At 36.2% G+C, this 21,761-nt stretch overlaps 1 protein-coding gene across 13 annotated transcripts in view; it reads left to right on the forward strand.

Annotated features, from left to right (window-relative positions):
- PDE1C (phosphodiesterase 1C) overlaps positions 1-21,761 on the forward strand; it is a 547,393-nt gene that overhangs the window by 439,069 nt on the left and 86,563 nt on the right. For all 13 annotated transcript variants that reach the window (XR_013415411.1, XM_028845886.2, XM_015133753.3 and 10 more), the window contains 4 exons: positions 853-953; positions 3,500-3,628; positions 14,051-14,152; positions 14,721-14,841. Coding sequence is in view for 12 of the 13 variants with exons in the window: in XM_028845886.2 (XP_028701719.2) it covers positions 853-953; positions 3,500-3,628; positions 14,051-14,152; positions 14,721-14,841 (453 nt within the window). In the remaining variant the exon portion in view is untranslated. The remainder of the gene's footprint in view (positions 1-852; positions 954-3,499; positions 3,629-14,050; positions 14,153-14,720; positions 14,842-21,761) is intronic.

Below are 21,761 nucleotides of genomic sequence, written 5' to 3' on the forward strand. Positions count from 1 at the left end.
AGGTGGCCAGAGTCAGGCATATTCTGTCGTGTGGGCATGGGGCAGGACCGTTTACAGAAGCGATAGGAAGTAAATCCACAGAGTCCATTAAATGGAAGTCAGTTAAGGAAGATTGAAACACAGCAGTAGTTTTCAAACTCTAGTGTGCATCAGAACCATCTAGATGGTTTGGTAAAGCATAGATTGCTGGGCCACAACCTAGAGTTTCTGATTAGTGGGATTGGGGTGGGGCTGAAAAATTTGCCAGCATTTCTAGCAAGCTCCCAGCTGACACCATCTGCATGTCCAAGGAACACGTTTTGTGAACCACTGACCCACAGCCAGTGTTGATGGTGTGGATGGGGAGAAGTCCTTTCAAACATCATCAGCATGCATAGAGCAGAAAGCCAAGTATTATTTTTCCATCTGTCTTACCCACTTCCTAATGGATATTCCTCCTATAATCAGACGTTAGGTTTTTCTATTACTCTTCGTTCTTGGTGTTGTGTTAAAATTTCTAATTTTGTGTGTGTGTGTGTGTGTGTGTGTGTGTCTACCTAGGCACTTTATTTAGAAGTTGAGGGAGGATGCAATGAGGGCTTTTCAAGTCTTCATGTTCATTCTCTTTGATTTCTTGAAAAAGATAAAACTACTAGTTAGCTTATTCAACCTTGCTGAACACATTGTTTTCAAATCACAAGTCTCCAAGTCTCTTCACAGGAAAATAACTTATTTCTGTCTCTCAGAAAACTTGTGTTTGGCAATAGCTTATCAGCTGCAGGGTGGAAAGGCAGCACTGTGGGTGTGTTGTCAGCAAGCTGAAGACTTTGAGAAAGAAACAGATCATCTGATTGCTCTGTAATCTCCTTTCAGAACTGGCTGACGGAGCTGGAGATCTTTGCTATAATCTTCTCAGCTGCCATCCATGACTACGAGCATACCGGAACCACCAACAATTTCCACATTCAGACTCGGTGAGGGTGTTGAAATATTTGGAAGAGAGGCAAGAGGGGTCAGAGACAGTTTTAGAAATCAGAAAGGTGTTAGTCACCTTTCTTTTGCATAGTTTTCCTATTTTGAGTTTCTGAAATAATGAACCTCTAAATGAGAGATCAGTCTGGTCAGCTTCAATCAAGACTTAGAGTTTAAGAAGCCATCTGCTCCTAATTCTCCTATTTTGTTCAGATCTCATATAGATATCCTTTTCTTCTCTATTCTAATGTTCGCTATTTGTTTATGTATGTTCTGTGCATACTCTGCCTATTTCTAACAGGAAATGGGGCAGTTTACATAAAGGGCCAGATGACACGTAAAGGAAATGAATAAGGACAGTGAGGATTAGAATGTTTTTGTTGACATTAACAACATTGAACAATCTTACCCTCTTATCTCTGGGATTCTCATGAGATCTCTTCTCATCCTCTCTGGTTTCATATCTGCTCTGTTTAGTGCTTGCATCACTCCCTGTCTCAGGGCCCCGAGAGTAAGGTTGTCTCCTGTAGGCCACCTTCACCGTGAGCAACCTGTGCATTCTTCCTAATTGACTGCATAGGTAAACACAAACCTCCCATTGGAGACATTAAATATGGGTCCAAGTGCCCCACTTGGAACCTCTTGACCTGTAACAGATATTGTTAATTGATTTTGGTATTTTTTCTTACTAAACTGTGGGTTTATTCTGAGTATTCCTCTCAGCACAGAATTCCAGGCAATAGCACCAGTCAATTGTCATTTCTACTTAGGATAAACTCTTCCTTGCCCTCTCCTAGCCTAAGAACTTGCCCTCTCTTAAGACAATGATGTGGAACTGGAGATAATCTGGCAGTAGAGTTAGTTAATTATCCTTGACATAGTAATCAAAAGGAGCTAGGATATGGTGAAAGGTAGTAAGTCAAAGAGAAAGAATGTAGCAGGGCGGGATGAGAGTTTAACACCAAATAAATACTTGCCGATTTCACTTGAAAAAGCAGGTGCACACTCTAGATAGGTTTATGTTCATTAAATCAATCTACATGTATTTAATGAACTCAACACTTAATTACAGTGTACACAAAAGAAAACAATATTGTCTGATCTCTGTTCAGAAGGAGAATTTTAATTGAATGGAAGCAGACAAAAGAACTTCGGCTACTCGCTTCAGTTCCACCTTCCTGCCTCCTTATTTAGTCTCAGCCACAGAAAAGCAGCTTTTTGTGGTTCTGTTCCAAGGTCTTTAACACAGGGAATTCCGTAGAGTAGCACTGTTTAATGTGTGTCTGTGGGTAGAACCTTTGCTCTGAGGATAGAGACCATGGTGAATAGCACCTGCCCAAGAAAGATAGGTGGGTTGAGCATATATGGGTCTTGCCTGGAGACCAGGATCAAAACCAGCCCCAACTCAGAGGAAAATGGCTTAATTACAGGAGTTGGAAAAGAGTGTCACAAAATACACATCAGTTGGTATCTAACTTACTCAACAGATGTAACAGCAGATCTTTCACCTCGGGATTTGAATGTTCTATGTTATCTCAATAGGAGTGGGAAAATTCCAATGTGTTCAGTTAAGCTTGGTTTGGAACAAAATTTAAACATTGGCCCTGTTCAACAGAACTTTATCCAAAGCATCTCAGCCTGTGTGATCTCTGTTCAGAAAACAAAGTCTGTGACTAGGCCCTTAATCCTTTGATGAATAAAATGTTAAGCCTAACAGTTTCGGGGTATGATAGATACTGCCCAAAGTTTGGCCAATGGCAGGTGGAAGTTATCTTGGGGAAGCACTGGCCCAGCTGTCAGAAGATCTTGCCTTCATCCCAGCCCTGCCACTTGGCCACCAAAAGGCTGTAACAAGTTTTTTTAAGTCTCTGAAACTCAGCTTCCTTGGTGAGAAACAAATAATCTAAGCTTTCATTAAATTTAAGATCTTAAAATAGTATACAGTCCTGTGTTTAGTGACATTCAGCTATAGTATGGTCTTTGAGATAGGGACTAAAAACTGACATTATAATCTTTATAGTCTTTATTCTCAATTTTCCACATGTGGTTTCTGCATGGAAAAACTTTAAGATCAAGCCACTATCAGAGGTAGCTTACAGATAGTAGCTACTAGGTGATGTGTGTTCTGAAACTTACAGCTGAAATAAATAAACCAGTGCATTCATTGAATAAAATAAAAATAAAAATAAATGTCATTCCAGAAAATATAAAGAAGTTTGACATGACCCATATTTGAAAAAAAAAAAAAAGAAAAAGCACCTTTGCCACTAATATAGGTAATTGAGATCTGGTTGTAAAACAGTTTTAAGAGAGTTCTCAGGCTGGATTTTACATATTTTCTGCCCACACATGTACCGATACTAAAATACCCTACATTCATCTATTGATGATTTGTAGTGTTAGTTGAGCTTTTGGTTCACATAAATGGCATGGGGACAAAGATCATTTCTAAGCATGGGAAAAAGTGGTAGTGCATTCTAGCCTGTTAGAATTACCCAAATAAATTGCAATTGTTTAACATTCTGAATTTTGCTTGGTTTCTGTTCAGGTCTGATCCAGCTATTCTGTACAATGACAGATCTGTACTGGAGAATCACCATTTAAGTGCAGCTTATCGCCTTCTGCAAGATGACGAGGAAATGAATATTTTGATTAACCTCTCAAAGGATGACTGGAGGTAAGGATGAGAAAAGAGAGATTTGGAGGCCAGGGAAGGAACTCTGAAGTTGGATGAAGTATGCTGCTTTTGAGAAAATAACACCTTACCTAAAATGTTGATTAGTATTGCTTTCTCTCTCTTTCTTTCTCTCACACTCACCTTCTCTTTGTGTATGTATGTATGTCTTATTTCTCTCTCTTTTTTCTTTATACAGATATTCAAATGTTTATAAATAAAATCTATAGAATGTTATGATAACTACTTTATTCTGCCATCTTTACATTGCTTTTTATTGATGAATTGGGAAGTGAAACCAGTTTGAGTCAAATAATTCGATGTTGTCCTAAAAATTCTCAAAGAAGAAAGTTTGAAAAATAACTTCTAACAGTGTTCAACTGAGGACACTTTTGATATATTTGCTTTTTTTTTTTTAACTCTAGGAAACTTGTGTTGCTTTTATCTGAATTCGTTAAATCTGAATTTTGTCTTTCATTTAATAACATGTGTTTTTCACCCTATATTTGATTTGGACTTCTTATCAATCTTTTGACACTTTCTAAGGAAATTATTTGACACTTAAAAAAATTATGTACACTTAATTCTGTTGCATGAATTTAGGCACATACCTGTGTTTTGAATATGGACTCAGTCACTTGCTAGCTGTATGACATTTGGGAAGTGACTCAATATCTTTACATCTTTAAAAATTTAATTTCTTGAAAATAGATAATAACATTTATTCTGCAGTTGGAATACATTATGATAAACAACAGAATCATTTTAAAATGCTTACCACACTTTGTGTCATATATAGCAAGCCAATAAATCATTGTAGCTATAAATATAGGTTAAGGCACTTCAAACCTTGCAGGCAGAGATCATCCAAATCCTTACAAAATTCTGAATCCGTTGTGACTGAAAGAGTCCTTATATTTTAATTAAATAATCAGCTGTTTATTGGGTATTTATGTGCTCACCATCTTTCAAGGATTCGGAGAAATAAACTGTACTGAACAATAAATCTGAGAGGCTGATTTTTATTAAGAGTGGCTAAGAGTTTCCATGTAGCTTTAGTTTATTAAAACATATGGAAATATTTGACTTAAATTTTATTGGAATATGCTAGACTTAGCCAGCATCTGAAAAATTCAGAGCAATTCAATTAATCATTGCACAACTTCAGGAAAAAAGTAACCCTCCATGCAATTGAACTATTAGTAAAAGTTATAATAAAAGATTTGATTACAAAAATTTCCCCCCATTCTGTAGGTTGCCTGTTCACTCATGATAGTTTCTTTTGCTGAGCAGAAGCTCTTTAGTTTAATTAGATCCCATTTGCCAATTTTGGCTTTTGTTGCCATTGCTTTTGGTGTTTCAGTCATGAAGTCTTTGCCCATGCCTATGTCCTGAATGCTATTGCCTAGGTTTTCTTCTAGGGTTTTTATGGTTTTAAGTCTTACTTTAAGTCTTTAATCCATCTTGAGTTAATTTTTGTATAAAGTGTAAGGAAGGGGTCCAGTTTCAGTTTTTTGCATATGACTAGCCAGTTTTCCCAACACCATTTATTAAATAGGGAATCCTTTCCCCATAGCTTATTTTTGTCAGGTTTGTCAAAGATCAGATGGTTTTAGATGTGTGGTGTTATTTCTGAGGCCTCTGTTCTATTCCATTGGTCTGTATATCTGTTTTGGTACCAATACCATGCTATTTTGGTTACAGTAGCCTTGTAGTATGGTTTGAAATCAGTTAGCATGATGCCTCCTGGTTTGTTCTTTTTCTTTAGAATTGTTGTGGCTATACAGGCTCTTTTTTAGTTCCACATGAAATTTAAAGTAGTTTTTTCTAATTCTGTGAAGAAAGTCAATGGTAGCTTGATGGGAATAGCATAGAAATAAAACATGGTACTATGGGCTATAACTATAAATAAGTTTCCACCACATCAGGGTGTTCCAATACATAATCTATTCCATGATTTTATTCTCTCTTTGAGATATTTTTGTTTCACTCTCTCTTCAAGATAATAAAGCTAGTACAGAATAAGAAACACAAATATACAAGGGTAGCACATAAACAGATTTCACTAATCTTTATTTTCAAGTGACTATTTTGGCCATTTTTTATACTAAATTCACCTGTGTTTTGCTAAATCACTAATTTTGTAACTTTTTTTTTAATCAGAGGCAACATTCAAATTATTCACAACTGGTACTTCACAAATACCAACTTATAAGAACAAGAGCTAAAGATGAACACTAAGTATGCTTGCACTGATATATAGCAATGCATTCCAGTGTGAACCAATATGTCTGGTTTATTCCAGGTGACTATGGGTTTAGATCCTGCCTATGTCAGCCTCGCTACCCTAGTTGTAGATTGAAAGAATGAATGAGACTTATGATTATAGTAGAGTGGAAATACAAATTATGTAGCTAAGTTTTTGACAAAATTGTAGCTAAGCAGAAGTAGAAAATCTATAAGAAAAGTATATGTAACAGAAGTAGTATACGTATGTTTGAAAAATATGTTGAGAGGCAATTATGCAAGCTTTAGAACACTTTACTAGATTGTCAGGAAGCCAGGATTATACGCTGTCTAAACAAGCCCTCACACAAATCCTTCAAAACCATGATATATCTGAATATGTGTGAAGCTGTTCTCTGCCATATTCAAACCTTTTATTATTATTATTACTTTGAGACGAGTCTCACTCTGTCGCCCAGAGTGGAATGCAGTGGCATGATCTCAGCTCACTGCAACCTTTGCTTCCCAGATTCAAGTGATTCTCCTGCCTCATCCTCCCGAGTAGCTGGGACTACAGGCATGCACCACCAGCCCTGGCTAATTTTTTGTATTTTTAGTAGAGATGGGGTTTCACCATGTTGGTCAGGCTGGCCTCATACTCCTGACCTCAAACGATCCACTGGCCTTGGCCTCCCAAAGTGCTAAGATTGTAGGCATGAGCCACTGTGCCTGGCCACCTTTTGTTATTTTTTTCAAACCATTTTTATTAGTTTTTTAAATTATATTTTAAGTTCTGGGATACATGTGCAGAAAGTGCAGTTTTATGCATGTGCCATGGTGGTTTGCTGCACCCATCAACCTGTCATCTATGTTAGGTATTTCTCCTAATGCTATGCCTTCCCTAGCTCCCCACCCCCTGACAAGCCCCGGTGTGTGATGTTTCCTTCCCTGTGTCCAGCGATATCTGATATATTGCTTACTGAACCTGTACAGAGTTTGTATTTTGAGTATTAAATAAGTTTTGCCTGCTAAAACAAAATATCAACAATCTTCAGAGCAATATAACAGAACCCAGATTCCCTACAACTTATATCTATAATATTCAGGATACAATCTAAGTGACATATAAAGATCAGGAAAAAATGATTTCTTAGCAAGGCAAAAGACAATCAATAGATATACACTCTAGGATAAACCATTGTTAGAATTATCAGATGAGGACCTTGGACTTTTAAAACAATTATTATTTCCATGCTCAGTGAGATAACGAAAAATGTGCTTGTATTGAATAAAATATGGTAAGGTTTGTGAGTAAAATGAAAATATAAATGAAAAACAAATTTTAGAACTAAAAAATAAAATATCTACATTTAGAATTTGCTACATAGGCTTAGTGCATGGCAGAAAAGACAGAAGAAAGAAACAGTGACTTTTAAAAGTTCATTTTTTGAATTTGAAAGTTGGAAATTATTCAATTTGAAAAAGTAAGAGGAAAAAGATGTTTTAAATGAGTAGAATGTTAGGGACATGTGGGATAATTTTGTGTGAGCAAACATAAGGGCAATTTGAGTCTCAGAAGGAGAGAAAAGAGAGAGAATAGGAAAGAAAAAGAATTTGAAGAAATAATGACTGAACAGTCTCCAAATATTGCCAAACATATAAATAGACAGATTCAAGAAATTCAGCAAACCTAAAACAGGATAAATTTGATGAAAAAATGCCTAGGCACATATTATAGTCAAACTGCTAAGAAGCAAAGATAAAATTAAAGAAAAATGGCAAATTACATTTAGGAGAACAAGTTGAATTACAGTAGACTATTCTTCAGAAACTATGGAGGCCAGAAAACAATGGAATAATTCATTTAAAGTACTAAAAAGAAAAAAAAAAGCCAACACAGAATACTACATCCTGTGAACATGAACTTCAAGAATGAAGATGAAATAAAATTATTTTCAGATAATAGAAAACAACAGGAATGTGTCACTAATGGAGCCACGTTATAAAGGATGCTAAATAAATTTCTTTAGAGCTTTCATTGAGGTAGTTTCAAAAATATTATTTTGTTATTTTATATTTTATTAATTTTTAGATTAATAAATCTAAATATTTATTGGAAGGAAAATGATATAGTGAAATCAGACTTTTAGGAAAGAATAAAATGATAAATATCTGGGAAAATATAGAAGACCATTTTTCTTCATTTATTTAAATTGTGCATTTGACCATTTGAAACAAAAATTACAACACCATCTCATGGGGCTTATATGTAGAGAGGTGTAATACATGTGACAATGATAACATAAAGACCAGTTAATGTTAGTAAATGGACCTATGCTGTTGCAGGATTTTTACATGTTACACAAAGTTGTACAATAGACAGAAAATTAAAGATGTATGTTGTAATCCCCAAACAACCACTAAAAATATTAACCATAATAGCTAAAAATTGTTGAAGTTTACCCATTTATCAAAAGATAAATTTAAATTGACCATTTAGCAGTAGATAAATTAAAATTAATTTAAAAAATAAATAATACAAAAAATATCTCAAGCAGAAAAGTTTTTGTGAAGGGAAAAAAGCAAAGATGACAATCAGAAAACAAACAATAAGATGTTAGACCCAAATCCAACTAAATTAATAATTACATTAAATGTTAAAGGACTAAACATTCCACTTAAAAGGAAAAGGTTATTAGAATTGATAAAAAGGCAAGCCTTAATTGCAATCGTACAAGAGATACACTTTAAATATAAATACACTAAAAGGTTCAAAGTAAAAGTATGTAAAATGTACCAAACAGTAGGAATAAGTAGAATGCAGTGGTGATATTAATATTAACTAAAATGAACTGCAAGAAAAAGGATGTTGTGAAAGAGAAAGGAGATTTTCTGATAATAAGAGTGTCATCAGAAAGACACAACAATCATAAATAAGTATTAGGTAACTATAGACTTCCAAAATTTAAAATGTAAAAATTGATAGGAGAAAAAGGAGAAATATATATTTTCACAATCATAGGAGGTTTTAAGATTCTTACCTTAGCAGTTGATAGAAAAACTGGGCAAAAATATCAGTAAGAACCTAAGAGGATTTGAACAACATCAACCACTTTGCCTTAATTAATACTTATAGAACACCACGCAATAACTGAAATATACATATTCTTTTCAGGTACACATGCTGGGACATTTTAAAATAAGTTTTAATAATTTTAAAATATCATAAGCTTTAAGAGTATGTTCTTTGACCTTAATGGATTTAAATTAGAGATCAATAAGAATAAGATATCTAGGAAAATCTCGTACATTTGAAAATTAACGCTCTTCTAAATAATTTGTGGATCAAAAAGTAATCAGAGGAAACTAGGAAACATTTCAAATTTATCAAGAATGAAAATGCAATATATTAAAAATGTGTGCAATACTATTAAAACAGCACCTAGAGGAAATTTACAGCTATAAATGTTCATAGCAGGAAAGAAAAAAGTTCCAAACCCAATGACTTCAGGAGCTAGAACAAAGCAGTAATGTAAATTCAAAGTGGATAGAAGAAATTAGTAATGATAAGAGGAAAAATCAATAAAATAGAAAAAATAAACAGAAAAAAATTAACAGAGCTAAAGCTGTTCTTTGAAAAGGGCAACATGATTGACAACCTTCTGTCTAGACTGGTCAATAAAAAGGAGAAAACACAAAGTACCAATATTAGATCCTACAGATATGAAATACATAAAAAAAAGTTACAAACAACTTTATCTCAATAAATTTGACAACTTTGATGAAGTGGATAAATTCCTTGCAAAATACAACTTACCAAAACTCACACAAGATGAAACAAAGTCTGAACAATCCTATGTCTGTTAAAAAAATTGACTTTGTCATCAAAAATATTCCCACAAAGAAATATCCATCCTTGGATAGTTTAACTGGTGAATTCTATCAAATATACAAAGAACAGATAATAACAATCTTATGCAAGTTTATTTAGAGAAGGAAGAAATACTATGCAAAATACCCTGGCAAAAAAATTCATAAAAGGAATATTAAAGATTAATGTATTTTATGAACATAGTTATAATAATTTTCAGTAAAATATTAACTAATTGAATATAACAATATACTAAGAAGATAATATATCATGTGTTATAGTTAATTTTATGTGTCAACTCACCTGGGCTTCAGTGTGCACAGATATTTGGTCAAGCATTATTCTGTTGTTTCTGTGAGGGCATTTTTGGATGGGATTAACATATAAGAGGGTAGACTGAGTAAAGCAGATTGCCCTTCCTAACATGAGTGGACCTCATTCAACCAGTTGAAGGCCTAACTAGAACTAAAAGGCTGACTCCTTCCCAAGTAAGAGAATTCTTTCTGCCTGTCTTTGAACGAGAACAGTGGCTCTTCCTGGTTCTTGAGCTGTCAGCCTTCAAGTTGGAAGTACAATTTTGGGTGTCCTGGATCTCCAGCTTGCTGATTTATCCTGCAGATCTCAGGACTTGTCAGCCTGCATGATTATATGAGTCGCTTCCTTATAATAAATCTCTTTCTTTATATGTGTATATCCTATTGGTTTTTCTGGAGAATCCTGACTCATATATTGGGCTTATCCAAGGAATGCAAGATTAATTCTGCATTCAAAAATTAATTAAAAGAATTCACCATATTTAAAAACAAACAGAAAATCATACAGTCATCTTAATAGATACATAACAAGCATTTGTTGACAAAATTCAACACTCATTCATGATAAAAACTCTCAGCAAGCCAGAAACAGAAGGGAGCTTCCTCAATTGGATAAAGGGCATATGTGAAAAACCTATAACTAACATCAAACTTGATGGTGAAATATTGAATGTTTTTTCCCTAAGACTTGGGAGCAAGACAAAGATTCTTGATCTTACATTCATCAACATTGTTAAGATGTTAATAACAAATGACATGATTGTCTAGGTAGAAAATCCTAAGGATCTGTAAAGGAGCTACTGGAACTCATAATGAATTTTGCAAGGTCATAGAATACAAGGTTAGTGTAAAAACCATTATACATATACATATATGCATATATACATATATCTATATATAGAGAGAGAGAGGGAAAGAGAGACTAGCAGCAAACCATTGGAAAATAAAATAGAATAATTTTTTACAACAGCACAAAACATATAAACTAGTAGTAACTTTCAAAAACAAGTGCAACTCATGCTCACTAAAGATTACATAGCATTGCTGATTATAGAGGACCTAAATACATTGGGAGATATACTGTCATCTTGTAGTGGAACACTCAGTATTGTAAAGGTGTCAAATATTCCAAAATTTATTTATTGTTTCAATACAATTCTAATCAAAATTCCAGCAGAATTATGTTGGAAATTGTGACGATTATTATAAACTTTATATGGAAATGCAAAATAATACTTTTTAAATGAAGAACAAGGTTAGAGAACGCATATTTCTTGATTCAAAGCATGCTTAAGTTACAGTATTCAAGGCAGCATTTCATTGGTGAAAGATGGACATACCTATGGGACAGAATTCAGAGTTTTGAAATTGACTCATCAATTGATTTATGACAAAGGTGCCAAATTAATTCAATGGGGAAAAGAAAATATTTTCAACACATGGTTTTGGAACAAAGGGAAAAAATAACTTTGACCCTTATCACATACCATATTCAAAAAATAGCTCAAAATTGGTTATAAACCTAAACGTAAAAGCTAAAATGGCAAGAATTCCAGAGGAAAACAGTTAAGTCCTTGGAAGTAGATGGAGGTTTCTCAGATAGGACAGAAAAAGCATGAAGCATTTTTTAAATGATAAATTGAACTTCATAAAAATTAAAACCTTTCGCTCTTTGGAAGACACCGTTAAAAAAAAAGCAAGCCAAGAAATTGGAGAAATTATTCACAACACTTACGTTTTACATATGTTTTGAATCCAAAATGTGTAAGGTACTTTTATAATTCAATAATAAGAAAACGATTCAATTTTTTAATGAGAAAGGTTTGAAACAGACATTTCCCTAAAAATTGTATACGAATGGAATATAAGTGCATGAAAATGTGCCTGACATAATTAGTCATTCAAAGAAATGTAGATTAAAACCACAATGAGATACCACTACATATCCATCAGAAGAATGGCTGAAATTAAAGACTGATTAGAGTAGGCAAAGAAAAACTGAAAATGTTAGACACTAGTGGTCAAATGTGAAGTGATACAACCACTTTGAAAAATATTTGGCAGTTTCTTTTCTTTTTTTTTCCAAGATGGAGTCTCGCTCTGTCACCCAGCCTAGAGTGCAGTGGCGTGATCTCACCACATTGCAACTTCCGCCTCCTGGGTTCAAGCAATTCTCCTGTCTCAGCCTCCTGAGTAGCTGGGACTACAGGCACATGCCACAACACCCAGCTAATTTTTGTATTTTTAGTAGAGATGGGGTTTCACCATATTGGTCAGGCTGGTCTCGAACTCCTGACCTCAAGTGATCCACCCACCTCGGCCTCCCAGAGTGTTGGGATTACAGGCGTGAGCCACCATGCCAGGCTGGCAGTTTCTTATAAACACTCAGCTATCTTATAAACCAGTCATTCTGCTTCTAGGTATTCACCCCAGATAAATGAAAACATATGTGTCTACACAAAGATTTATGTATGAATACCCATAGTAGCTTTATTCACAATAGTCCCAAACTAGAATCTGATAGCTCGAATGTCTGCTAGCTGGTAAATGGATTACAAATTGTGGTATGCTGATATGATAGTATACCACTCTGCAATAAGAGAAAATGAACTATTGATGAACCACTATATAGACGAATTGTAAATCATTATGCTGAGTAAAGAAAGAGTACATTTTGTATTTTATGTATGTGTGTATGTGTCTATGTATATACACAGAAACGTGTGTATATATCTAGTATCTATGTTAATATATAATGTGTATGTCTGCATATAATATATGTATTATCCGTTATATTTTAAAATAATTTGTGTATATATGTATGTATATGTACATATATACACACATATTTAATATATGGTACATATGTGTGTATATATGCATGTCTACATGTATATATATAATAAATATGTGTATGTATGTATTAAATATGTGTGTATATAATATATAAATATTGAAATATATATGTTAATTTGAAATATATTATATATTATATTATATACTAAATATATATGTGTATACTTTATATACATATGTATCAAACTAGAAAATTCAAACTGTTTTAGATAGACATGAGCCAGATCAAACTTTGCCTGGGACTAGATTTGAGGGTGATGGAAATATTTGGTATCATGATTACAGTGGTATTTTCAAAAACTTATTCAGCTGTTAAACTCCTTACATTCTGCAATTTATGTAAATTTTCAGCAGTTTATTCTATGTAAATTATACCTCAATAAAGTTCTTAGAGACAGTAAAAGGATCAGTGATTGGCAGGGGTGAGGGAAAAGAGAGAGGGGTGAATTGAAGGAGCACAGGGGATTTTAGGGTGCTGAATCTGTTCTGTAAGGATACTGTGATGGTGGATACACGGCATTATACATTTGTCAAAACTGGTAGAAGTGTGCAATGTGCCTGGTGAATTTTAACATAGACTAAGGACTGTAGTTAACATAATGTATCAATATTGGTTCACTAGTTGTAACAAATGCACCACATTAACACAAGACTTTAAAAATAAGGAAACTGTGCAGGAAGAGAGGTAATATGGGAACTAGCTATACTATAAGCTCAATTTTTCTGTCAACCTAAAACTCTATTAAAAAATCAAGCTATTTTTAAAACGATGGACAACCTGTATCCAACGTGAAATATGGATTATCAATTTACTTTCTAGGATTATTTTTAAGCTAATTCTTTCTTAAAAGTCTGTATTCATTTGGAGAAAAGAGCATTTTAACACAATTTTCAGTTTCATTGAATTTTTTCCTGTGAGTTAATTTTCCAAATGGTATGTGTATTCCATGTATCATATTCCTCATAAATGATTTCCTTAATCCTTAGCTTTCATTTATTCCAAATAAAAAGCTCACCTTAAAGACCCAAATTAAATGAGAAATATCAGAAATAGTTAACTGATTTTGATTACCAGTGGCAAAAACAAAAAAAAAAAACCTGATTTTTGTTTTCCATTTTTGACTTCCATCCTTTTTCCTCCATGGTTGTCTCTAAAAGGGAGTTTCGAACCTTGGTCATTGAAATGGTGATGGCCACGGATATGTCTTGTCACTTCCAACAAATCAAAGCAATGAAGACTGCTCTGCAGCAGCCAGAAGCGTAAGTGTGCTTGCGGCTTGTGCTTGTGTTTGTATAGGTGTTTAAATGGGTCCTTGTCCATGTGGCTATCCCTTTAAAGAGCATCTCCTTTAACACAACTTTATAGAGTGTTCTCATGCAATGGTGATGTTTGAAGGAGAAAGCATAAAAGTTGTACCTATCACAATGAGGTATGTTTTCATCAGGGTTGAAAAAATAATAGAGGTAGTATCAGTTGTCCCCAGTGAGAATTTAAAATAATTCCCTGTGGGAAACTAAATTATCAGAGATCCCCAATGCAGAGGCAACACATAAAAGTCAGTGACTCTTGGATTCTTGCTGTCTTTTTGAAGGATGCGGTCATCCCAGAAATGGATTTGAGTCCAGAGAGTCCAATTCTGTAAATATGGAGACCAAGTTAATGAGTATCCCAGTTGTAGGATGAAATGATGTCTTTTCCTCAATTTAACTGAAGTGGGGTTTGAGATGGAAGAACAACAGAGATTAAAAACTTAATAAGTTTTTAAAAACTCTTATTGAGGTTCTGAAGAGTGTGGTCATCATGTGTTTGGGTGCTTTTGGTTTACAGCATTGAAAAGCCAAAAGCCTTATCCCTTATGCTGCATACGGCAGATATTAGCCATCCAGCAAAAGCGTGGGACCTCCATCATCGCTGGACAATGTCACTCCTGGAGGAGTTCTTCAGACAGGTACCTTGTTGCTCTCTCTCCATCAGGGCTGTCATCACTGGATATTTGATGAATTTTGTATCTCAGTAATGCTAGGGTAAGGACTATTGAGATTACAGTAATTTTGGAGAGGGGAGGGGGACTCCACAGATTATTTTGCTTCTTGGTCATGTGATGTTTGAGTCTCACCTAAATACTGATTTTTAGGACATTATGGTATTTCTAGCCTATGCATTTCTGGTTGGCGGAAAAAAAGTGTTTCCTTGTGGCAGTCTTTTGTCAAAATGTCATTTGAGGGGTTCTTTTACTTTTTTTTCTAGTAGCTTGACAAAATGACAATTACTTTGGCATCACCCTGTAGGATAAAGATGTTAATCTTGAACTCATGTCTCTATTATAATTGGTTGGGTTGTTTCTTTCTAGTGGACAAGTCCATGATGCAAAATTCTAAACCAAATGTGGCAATTTGGGGTCAGGAAATCACTAGAAACTACTATTCCAATTATATTTAAACTTCACTACATCGTAAGTTCCAGAGTTGTGTTGTCTATAAGAATAGGCAGGATTGGTCTGGTGCGGTGGCTCATGCCTGTAATCCCAGCACTTTGGGAGGCCGAGGCAGGCAGATCATGAGGTCAGGAGATCGAGACTATCCTGGCCAAGATGGTGAAACCCCATCTCTACTAAAAATATAAAAATTAGCCGGGTGTGGTGGCGGGTGCCTGTAATCCCAGCTACCTGGGAGGCTGAGGCAGGAGAATCGCTTGAACCTGGGAGGCAGAGGTTGCAGAGAGCCGAGATCACTCCACTGCACTCCAGCCCGGTGACAGAGTGAGAGAGACTCTGTCTCAAAAAAAGAATAGGCAGGATCTTTAATTATTATAAATTGTTTAGAAACAAATTTTTAAACTGCATAGAACTAGAGAAACAGAAAGGGAAATAAATTCTTGGCACCAAGGCCAAAATGTTTCCAATTCAGGCATGTGCGCTAACCTTATCTCTAGAGGTGCTGCCATTCAAACATCTGCCTCCAGACATGCGGGCCTGAGATTGAAGGCATGATACATAGATTTGGGGACCTAAATTATAATTAATTAATTCAAGTTAATATAGTTAATTCAGTTAATTCTTGCTAATTCAAGAAAGAGGTTCAACAGCATGGATTCAGAGACTTCTGATTCCATAAAACACTACTTAATAACACGAGTCACAACTTCATCCTGCAAACTGACAAGAGATGGGCTCTTTTGCTATTTATTTAGAGTTCTGAAAGACAATTGCTCTTGTGATAATTCTTACTCTTATATTTCGAGTTTGAATGGAGAAATTGTAGAAGGCACCTGTGTGTGTGTGTGTTTTCCTTCTGAAGCTGTGCATACTATCTAGTAATGAAGTGGGGCTAGAGTTAACAGCACATTAAACAAATGCCAGAAGATCCTTTATTGGAGTTTATTTCAACTGATTTATGGCCTGAGTCTAATCAAATTGCTTCTCTAATTCCCTATGGTCTTATCTATGATTTATGTTGGGAGGGTTGGGGGAGGGAGGGATTTAGGATGAGGTTGGACCAGATGTTTTCTTAAGACCCTTTCGTTAGGAAATGCAAGGCATTTCCTTCACTCTGTCTATGGTGCACATGCACACATGCACACATGCACACACACACGCCACAGCACCCTCGAGCTGTTATATATGTATGTCAACAGGTACCCTATTTAGTTTATGGTTAATTCTCTTTGCAGAGTCATTGCTCAGCCTCCCAGAGTAGTTCTCAAAGGGGACTCAATGGTGTGGGAGGAACTAGAACTATACAGGTGACTCTGGAAAATCATCCTTCACCAAGGGCTTCTTTTGAGCTATTTTTCCAAAGGCTGTTTTTCTAATAGTAGTAGGAGGATGTTCTCCAAATCTCCACTCCCCCTATTGTGCTTTCTTTGATAATACTTTTGCAATATCACCCTGTATTAGTCTGTTCTCATGCTGCTAATAAAGACATACTCAAGACTCAGTAATTTATAAAGGAAAGAGGTTTAATCGACTCACAGTTCCACATGGCTGGGGAGGTCTCACAATCATGGCAGAAGAGTAAAGGGATGTCTTACCCAGTGGCCAGCAAAGAGAGAGAATGAGATCCAGGCGAAAGGGATTTTTCCGTTATAAAACCATTAGATCTCCTGCGACTTATTCACTACCACAAGAATGGTATGGGGAAAACCACCCCCAGGATTCAGTTCTCTCTCACCGGGTTCATTTCACAACACGTGGGAATTATGGGAGCTAAAATTTAAGATGAGATTTGGGTGGGGATACAGCCAAACCATATCATTCTACCCTGGCCCCTCCCAAATCTCATATTCTCACATTTCAAAACCAATCATGCCTTCCCAACAGTCCCTCAAAGTCTTAACTCATTTCCACATTAACTCAAAAGTCCACAGTTCAAAATCTCATCTGAGACAAGACAAGTCCCTTCTGCCTATGAGTCTGTGAAATCAAAAGCAAGTTAGTTATTTCCTAGATACAATGTGGGTACAGGCATTGGGTAAATATAACCATTTCAAATGGGAGAAATTGGCCAAATAAAGGGGTTACAGGGCCCATGCAAGTCAAAAATCCAGCATGGCAGTCAAATCTTAAAGCTCCAAAATGATCTCCTTTGACTCTATGTCTCACATCCAGGTCATGCTGATGTAAGAGGTGGGTTCCCATGATCTTGGGCAGCTCCGCCTCTGTGGCTTTGCAGGGTATGGCCTCCATCCTGACTGCTTTCATGGGCTGGCAATGAGTGTCTGCTGCTTTTCCAGGCACATGGTGCAAGCTGTCAGTGGATCTACCATTCTGGGGTCTGGAGGACGGTGGCCTTCTTCTCACAGCTCCACTAGGCAGTACCCCAGTAGGGACTCTGTGTGGGTGTTTCAACCCCACGTTTTGCTTCCATACTACCCTAGCAGAGGTTGTCCATGAGGGCTCTGCCCCAGCAGCAAATTTCTGCCTGGACATCCAGGTGGTTTCATACATCCTCTGAAATCTAGGCGGATGTTCCAAACCTCAATTCTTGAATTCTGTGCGCCCACAGACTCAACACTCTGCAGAAATCTCCTAGGCTTAGGGCTTGCACCTTCTGAAGCCATGGCCTGAACTGTACCTAGCCCCTTTTAGCCATGACTAGCATGTCTGGGATGCAGGGCACCAAGTCCCTAGGCTGCACACAGCCGTTTTTTCCTCCTAGGCCTGTTGGTCTGTGATGTGATGGGCTTCCAGGACGGTTTCTGACATGCCCTGGAGACATTTTTCCCCATTGTGTTGTCTCCTTGTTACTTCTGCAAATTTGTGCAGCAGGCTTGAATTTCTTCTCAGAAAATGGGTTTTTCTTTTCGATTGCATCATCAGGCTGAAAATTTTCTGAACTTTTATGCGCTGTTTCCCTTTTAAAACAAAATGCTTTTTTTAAAAAATTATACTTCAAGTTCTAGGGTTTCTAGGGTACATGTGCACAACGTGCAGGTTTGTTACATATGTAAACTTGTGCCATGTTGGTGTGCTGCACCCATTAACTTGTCATTTACATTAGGTATATCTCCTAATGCTATCCCTGCCCGCTCCCCGCTCCCCACAATAGGACCCGGTGTATGATGTTCCCCTTCCCGTGTCCAGGTGATCTCATTGTTCAATTCCCACCTATGAGTGAGAACATGAGGTGTTTGGTTTTCTGTTCTTGCGATAGTTTGCTGAGAATGATGGTTTCTAGCTGCCTCCATGTCCCTACAAAGGACACGACCTAATCCTTTTTTATGGCTGCATAGTATTCCATGGTGTATACATGCCACATTTTCTTAATCCAGTCTATCACTGATGGACATTTGGGTTGATTCCAAGTCTTTGCTATTGTGAATAGTGCTGCAATAAACATACGTGTGCATGTGTCTTTATAGCAGCATGACTTATAATCCTTTGGGTATATCCCCAGTGATGGGATGGCTGGGTCAAATGGTATTTCTAGTTCTAGATCCTTGAGGAATTGCCATACTGTCTTCCACAATGATTGAACTAGTTTACAGTCCCACCAACAGTGTAAAAGTGTTCCTATTTCTCCACATCCTCTCCAGTACCTGTTGTTTCCTGACTTTTTAATGATTGCCATTCTAACTGGTGTGAGATGGTATCTCATTGTGGTTTTGATTTGCATTTCTCTGATGGCCAGTGATGATGAGCATTTTTTCATGTGTCTGTTGGCTGTATGAATGTCTTCTTTTGAGAAGTGTCTGTTCATATCCTTTGCCCACTTTTTGATGGGGTTGTTTGTTTTTTTCTTGTAAATTTGATTGAGTTCTTTATAGGTTCTGGTTATTAGCCCTTCGTCAGATGAGTAGATTGCAAAAATTTTCTCCCATCGTGTAGGTTGCCTGTTCACTCTGATGGTAGTTTCTTTTGCTTGCAGAAGCTCTTTAGTTTAATGAGATCCCATTTGTCAATTTTGGCTTTTGTTGCTGTTGCTTTTGGTGTTTTAGACATGAAGTCCTTGCCCATGCCTATGTCCTGAATGGTATTACCTAGGTTTTCTTCTAGGGTTTTTATGGTTTTAGGTCTAACATTTAAGTCTCTAATCCATCTTGAATTAATTTTCATATAAGGAGTAAGGAAAGGATCCAAGCCAAAAGAACAAAGCTGGAGGCATCACGCTACCTGACTTCAAACTATACTACAAGGCTACAGTAACCAAAACAGCATGGTACTGGTACCAAAACAGAGATATAGACCAATGGAACAGAACAGACCCCTCAGAAATAGTACCACACATCTATAGTCATCTGATCTTTGACAAACCTGACAAAAACAAGAAATGGGGAAAGGATTCCCTATTTAATAAATGCTGCTGGAAAAATTGGCTAGCCATAAGTAGAAAGCTGAAACTGGATCCTTTCCTTACTCCTTATATAAAACGAAATGCTTTTAACAGCATCCAAGTCACCTCTTGAATGTTTTGCTGCTTAGAAATTGTGTCTGCCAGATATCCTAAGTCATTTCCCTCAAGTTCAAAGTTCCACAGACCTCTAGGGCAGGGGTAAAATGTTGCCAGTCTCTTTGCTAAAACACAGCAAGAGTCATCTTTACTCCAGTTCCCAACTAGTTCCTCATCTCCACCTGAGACCACCTCAGCCTGGATGTCATTGTCCGTATTATCAGCATTTTGTTCAAAGTTATTCAACAAGTCTCTAGGAAGTTCCAAATGTTCCCACATTTTCTTATCTTCTTCTGAGCTTTCCAAACTGTTCCAACCTCTACCTGTTACCCAGTTCCAAAGTCGCTTTCACATATCAGGCATCTTTACAGCAGCACCACACTCTACCAGTACCAATTTACTGTATTAGTCCATTTTCATGCTGCTGATAAAGAATACCTAAGACTGGGTAATTTATAAAGGAAAGAAGTTTAATTGACTCACAGTTCGACATGGCTGGGGAGGTATCACAACTGTGGTGGAAGACAAAGGAAAAACAAAGGGATGTCTTACATGGCAGCCAGCAAAGAGAGAGAATGAGAACCAAGTGAAAGGGGTTTCCTGTTGTAAAACCATCAGATCTCATGAGACTTATTCACTATCATGAAAACAGTATGGAGGAAACTGCCCCCAGTTATTCAATTATCTCCTACCGGCTCCCTCCCACAACACATGGGAATTGTGGGAGCTACAATTTAAGATGAGGTTTGTGGGGGAATACAGCCAAACCATGTCATGCCCTCTACAGCTAAGAGTATTTGGTCCATGGCTAAAGGATAGATAATTGCTAACTCATATAAGTTTGAGGTATTACAGTGATTCTTTTTCTAATTATGAGGAAGTAAAAATGAATTACTTAAACATATGAACATTTTTTTCCTCATAAAGGAAACCTTGTTTGCACATATATATACTCAAATAAAAATGTGCTGGAGGCAATATGAAAATAACCATATTGAATTTCTTGCCTGTTGGGAAGGGACTGTTAACTCATTGCACTGGAACTATTTTTTTGTAATTATAATTCAGTAAATTATTTTCATTGACTTAATATTTTAACCTAGATGCCATAAGCTATAGTAAGTAACACATGTAAGAGAAATGTTGCCTCAGCTCTTAACTATAGATTTTAAATTCGACAATTCAAATGGGAAATCTCAGTGGCACTATAGTGTTTTTAAAAATTACATTTGGAAAGTTGGGTTACATTTTAAAATAAGGGCATAGTCTCAGTGCTGATGGACCACACATTCCATGGTTTGCTAAGAGAGTAAGTTACATCTTCAGTTTTATAACCATAATTTACAAAATCCAAGCCACCTCCTCAGGGTACTTTTTGATGAAATATTGACTTTAAAGAAGTATAAGTTCACCTCGTTGGTAAATACATCATGTTGTAAAAACTGTGAGGTTCATTTTCTTTGTATTGCTGTACAATTTTATATTTTGCAGACATCTCTTACAGTTCTTTTAATGTGTCTATGGTATTTTTCCCATTTTTATTTATCACACATGTTGGTGAGTTTTTCCTTTTTTCTCTATGAAATTATCAGATTGTTTTATTGTTTCTCTTTTTGTTTATAGTGCCTTCACTGGTCTTTTTATTTTTAGTAATTCAGTTCTCCTTTGAGCCGCTTCCAGCACAATCTGCATTAATGTGATAGTTCTAGTTTTCTTCTCTTTTCAGTATCTTTCCTATGCTCTGCTAGGTCTCATTTCCCTGAGCCCTTGTTCTTGATAATTTCAGGAGCTTCTTTCTGTTAATAGTGGCACCATTTTTCTGATGAGTGTTCCCCATCTGCTGTTTGAAGTTCTCTATTCCTGCTTTTGCTGCTGATGTTACAATACTTCCTTCTCCTCCCTTTGCTCTTTTTTATTTATCTCTTCCTTCCTCTTCTTCTTCTTCACCTTTTTCCACTTCCCCTACATCTTCTCCATCATC

Source organism: Macaca mulatta, chromosome 3 (assembly GCF_049350105.2).
Source record: "Macaca mulatta isolate MMU2019108-1 chromosome 3, T2T-MMU8v2.0, whole genome shotgun sequence".
Taxonomy (NCBI): Eukaryota; Metazoa; Chordata; class Mammalia; order Primates; family Cercopithecidae; genus Macaca; species Macaca mulatta.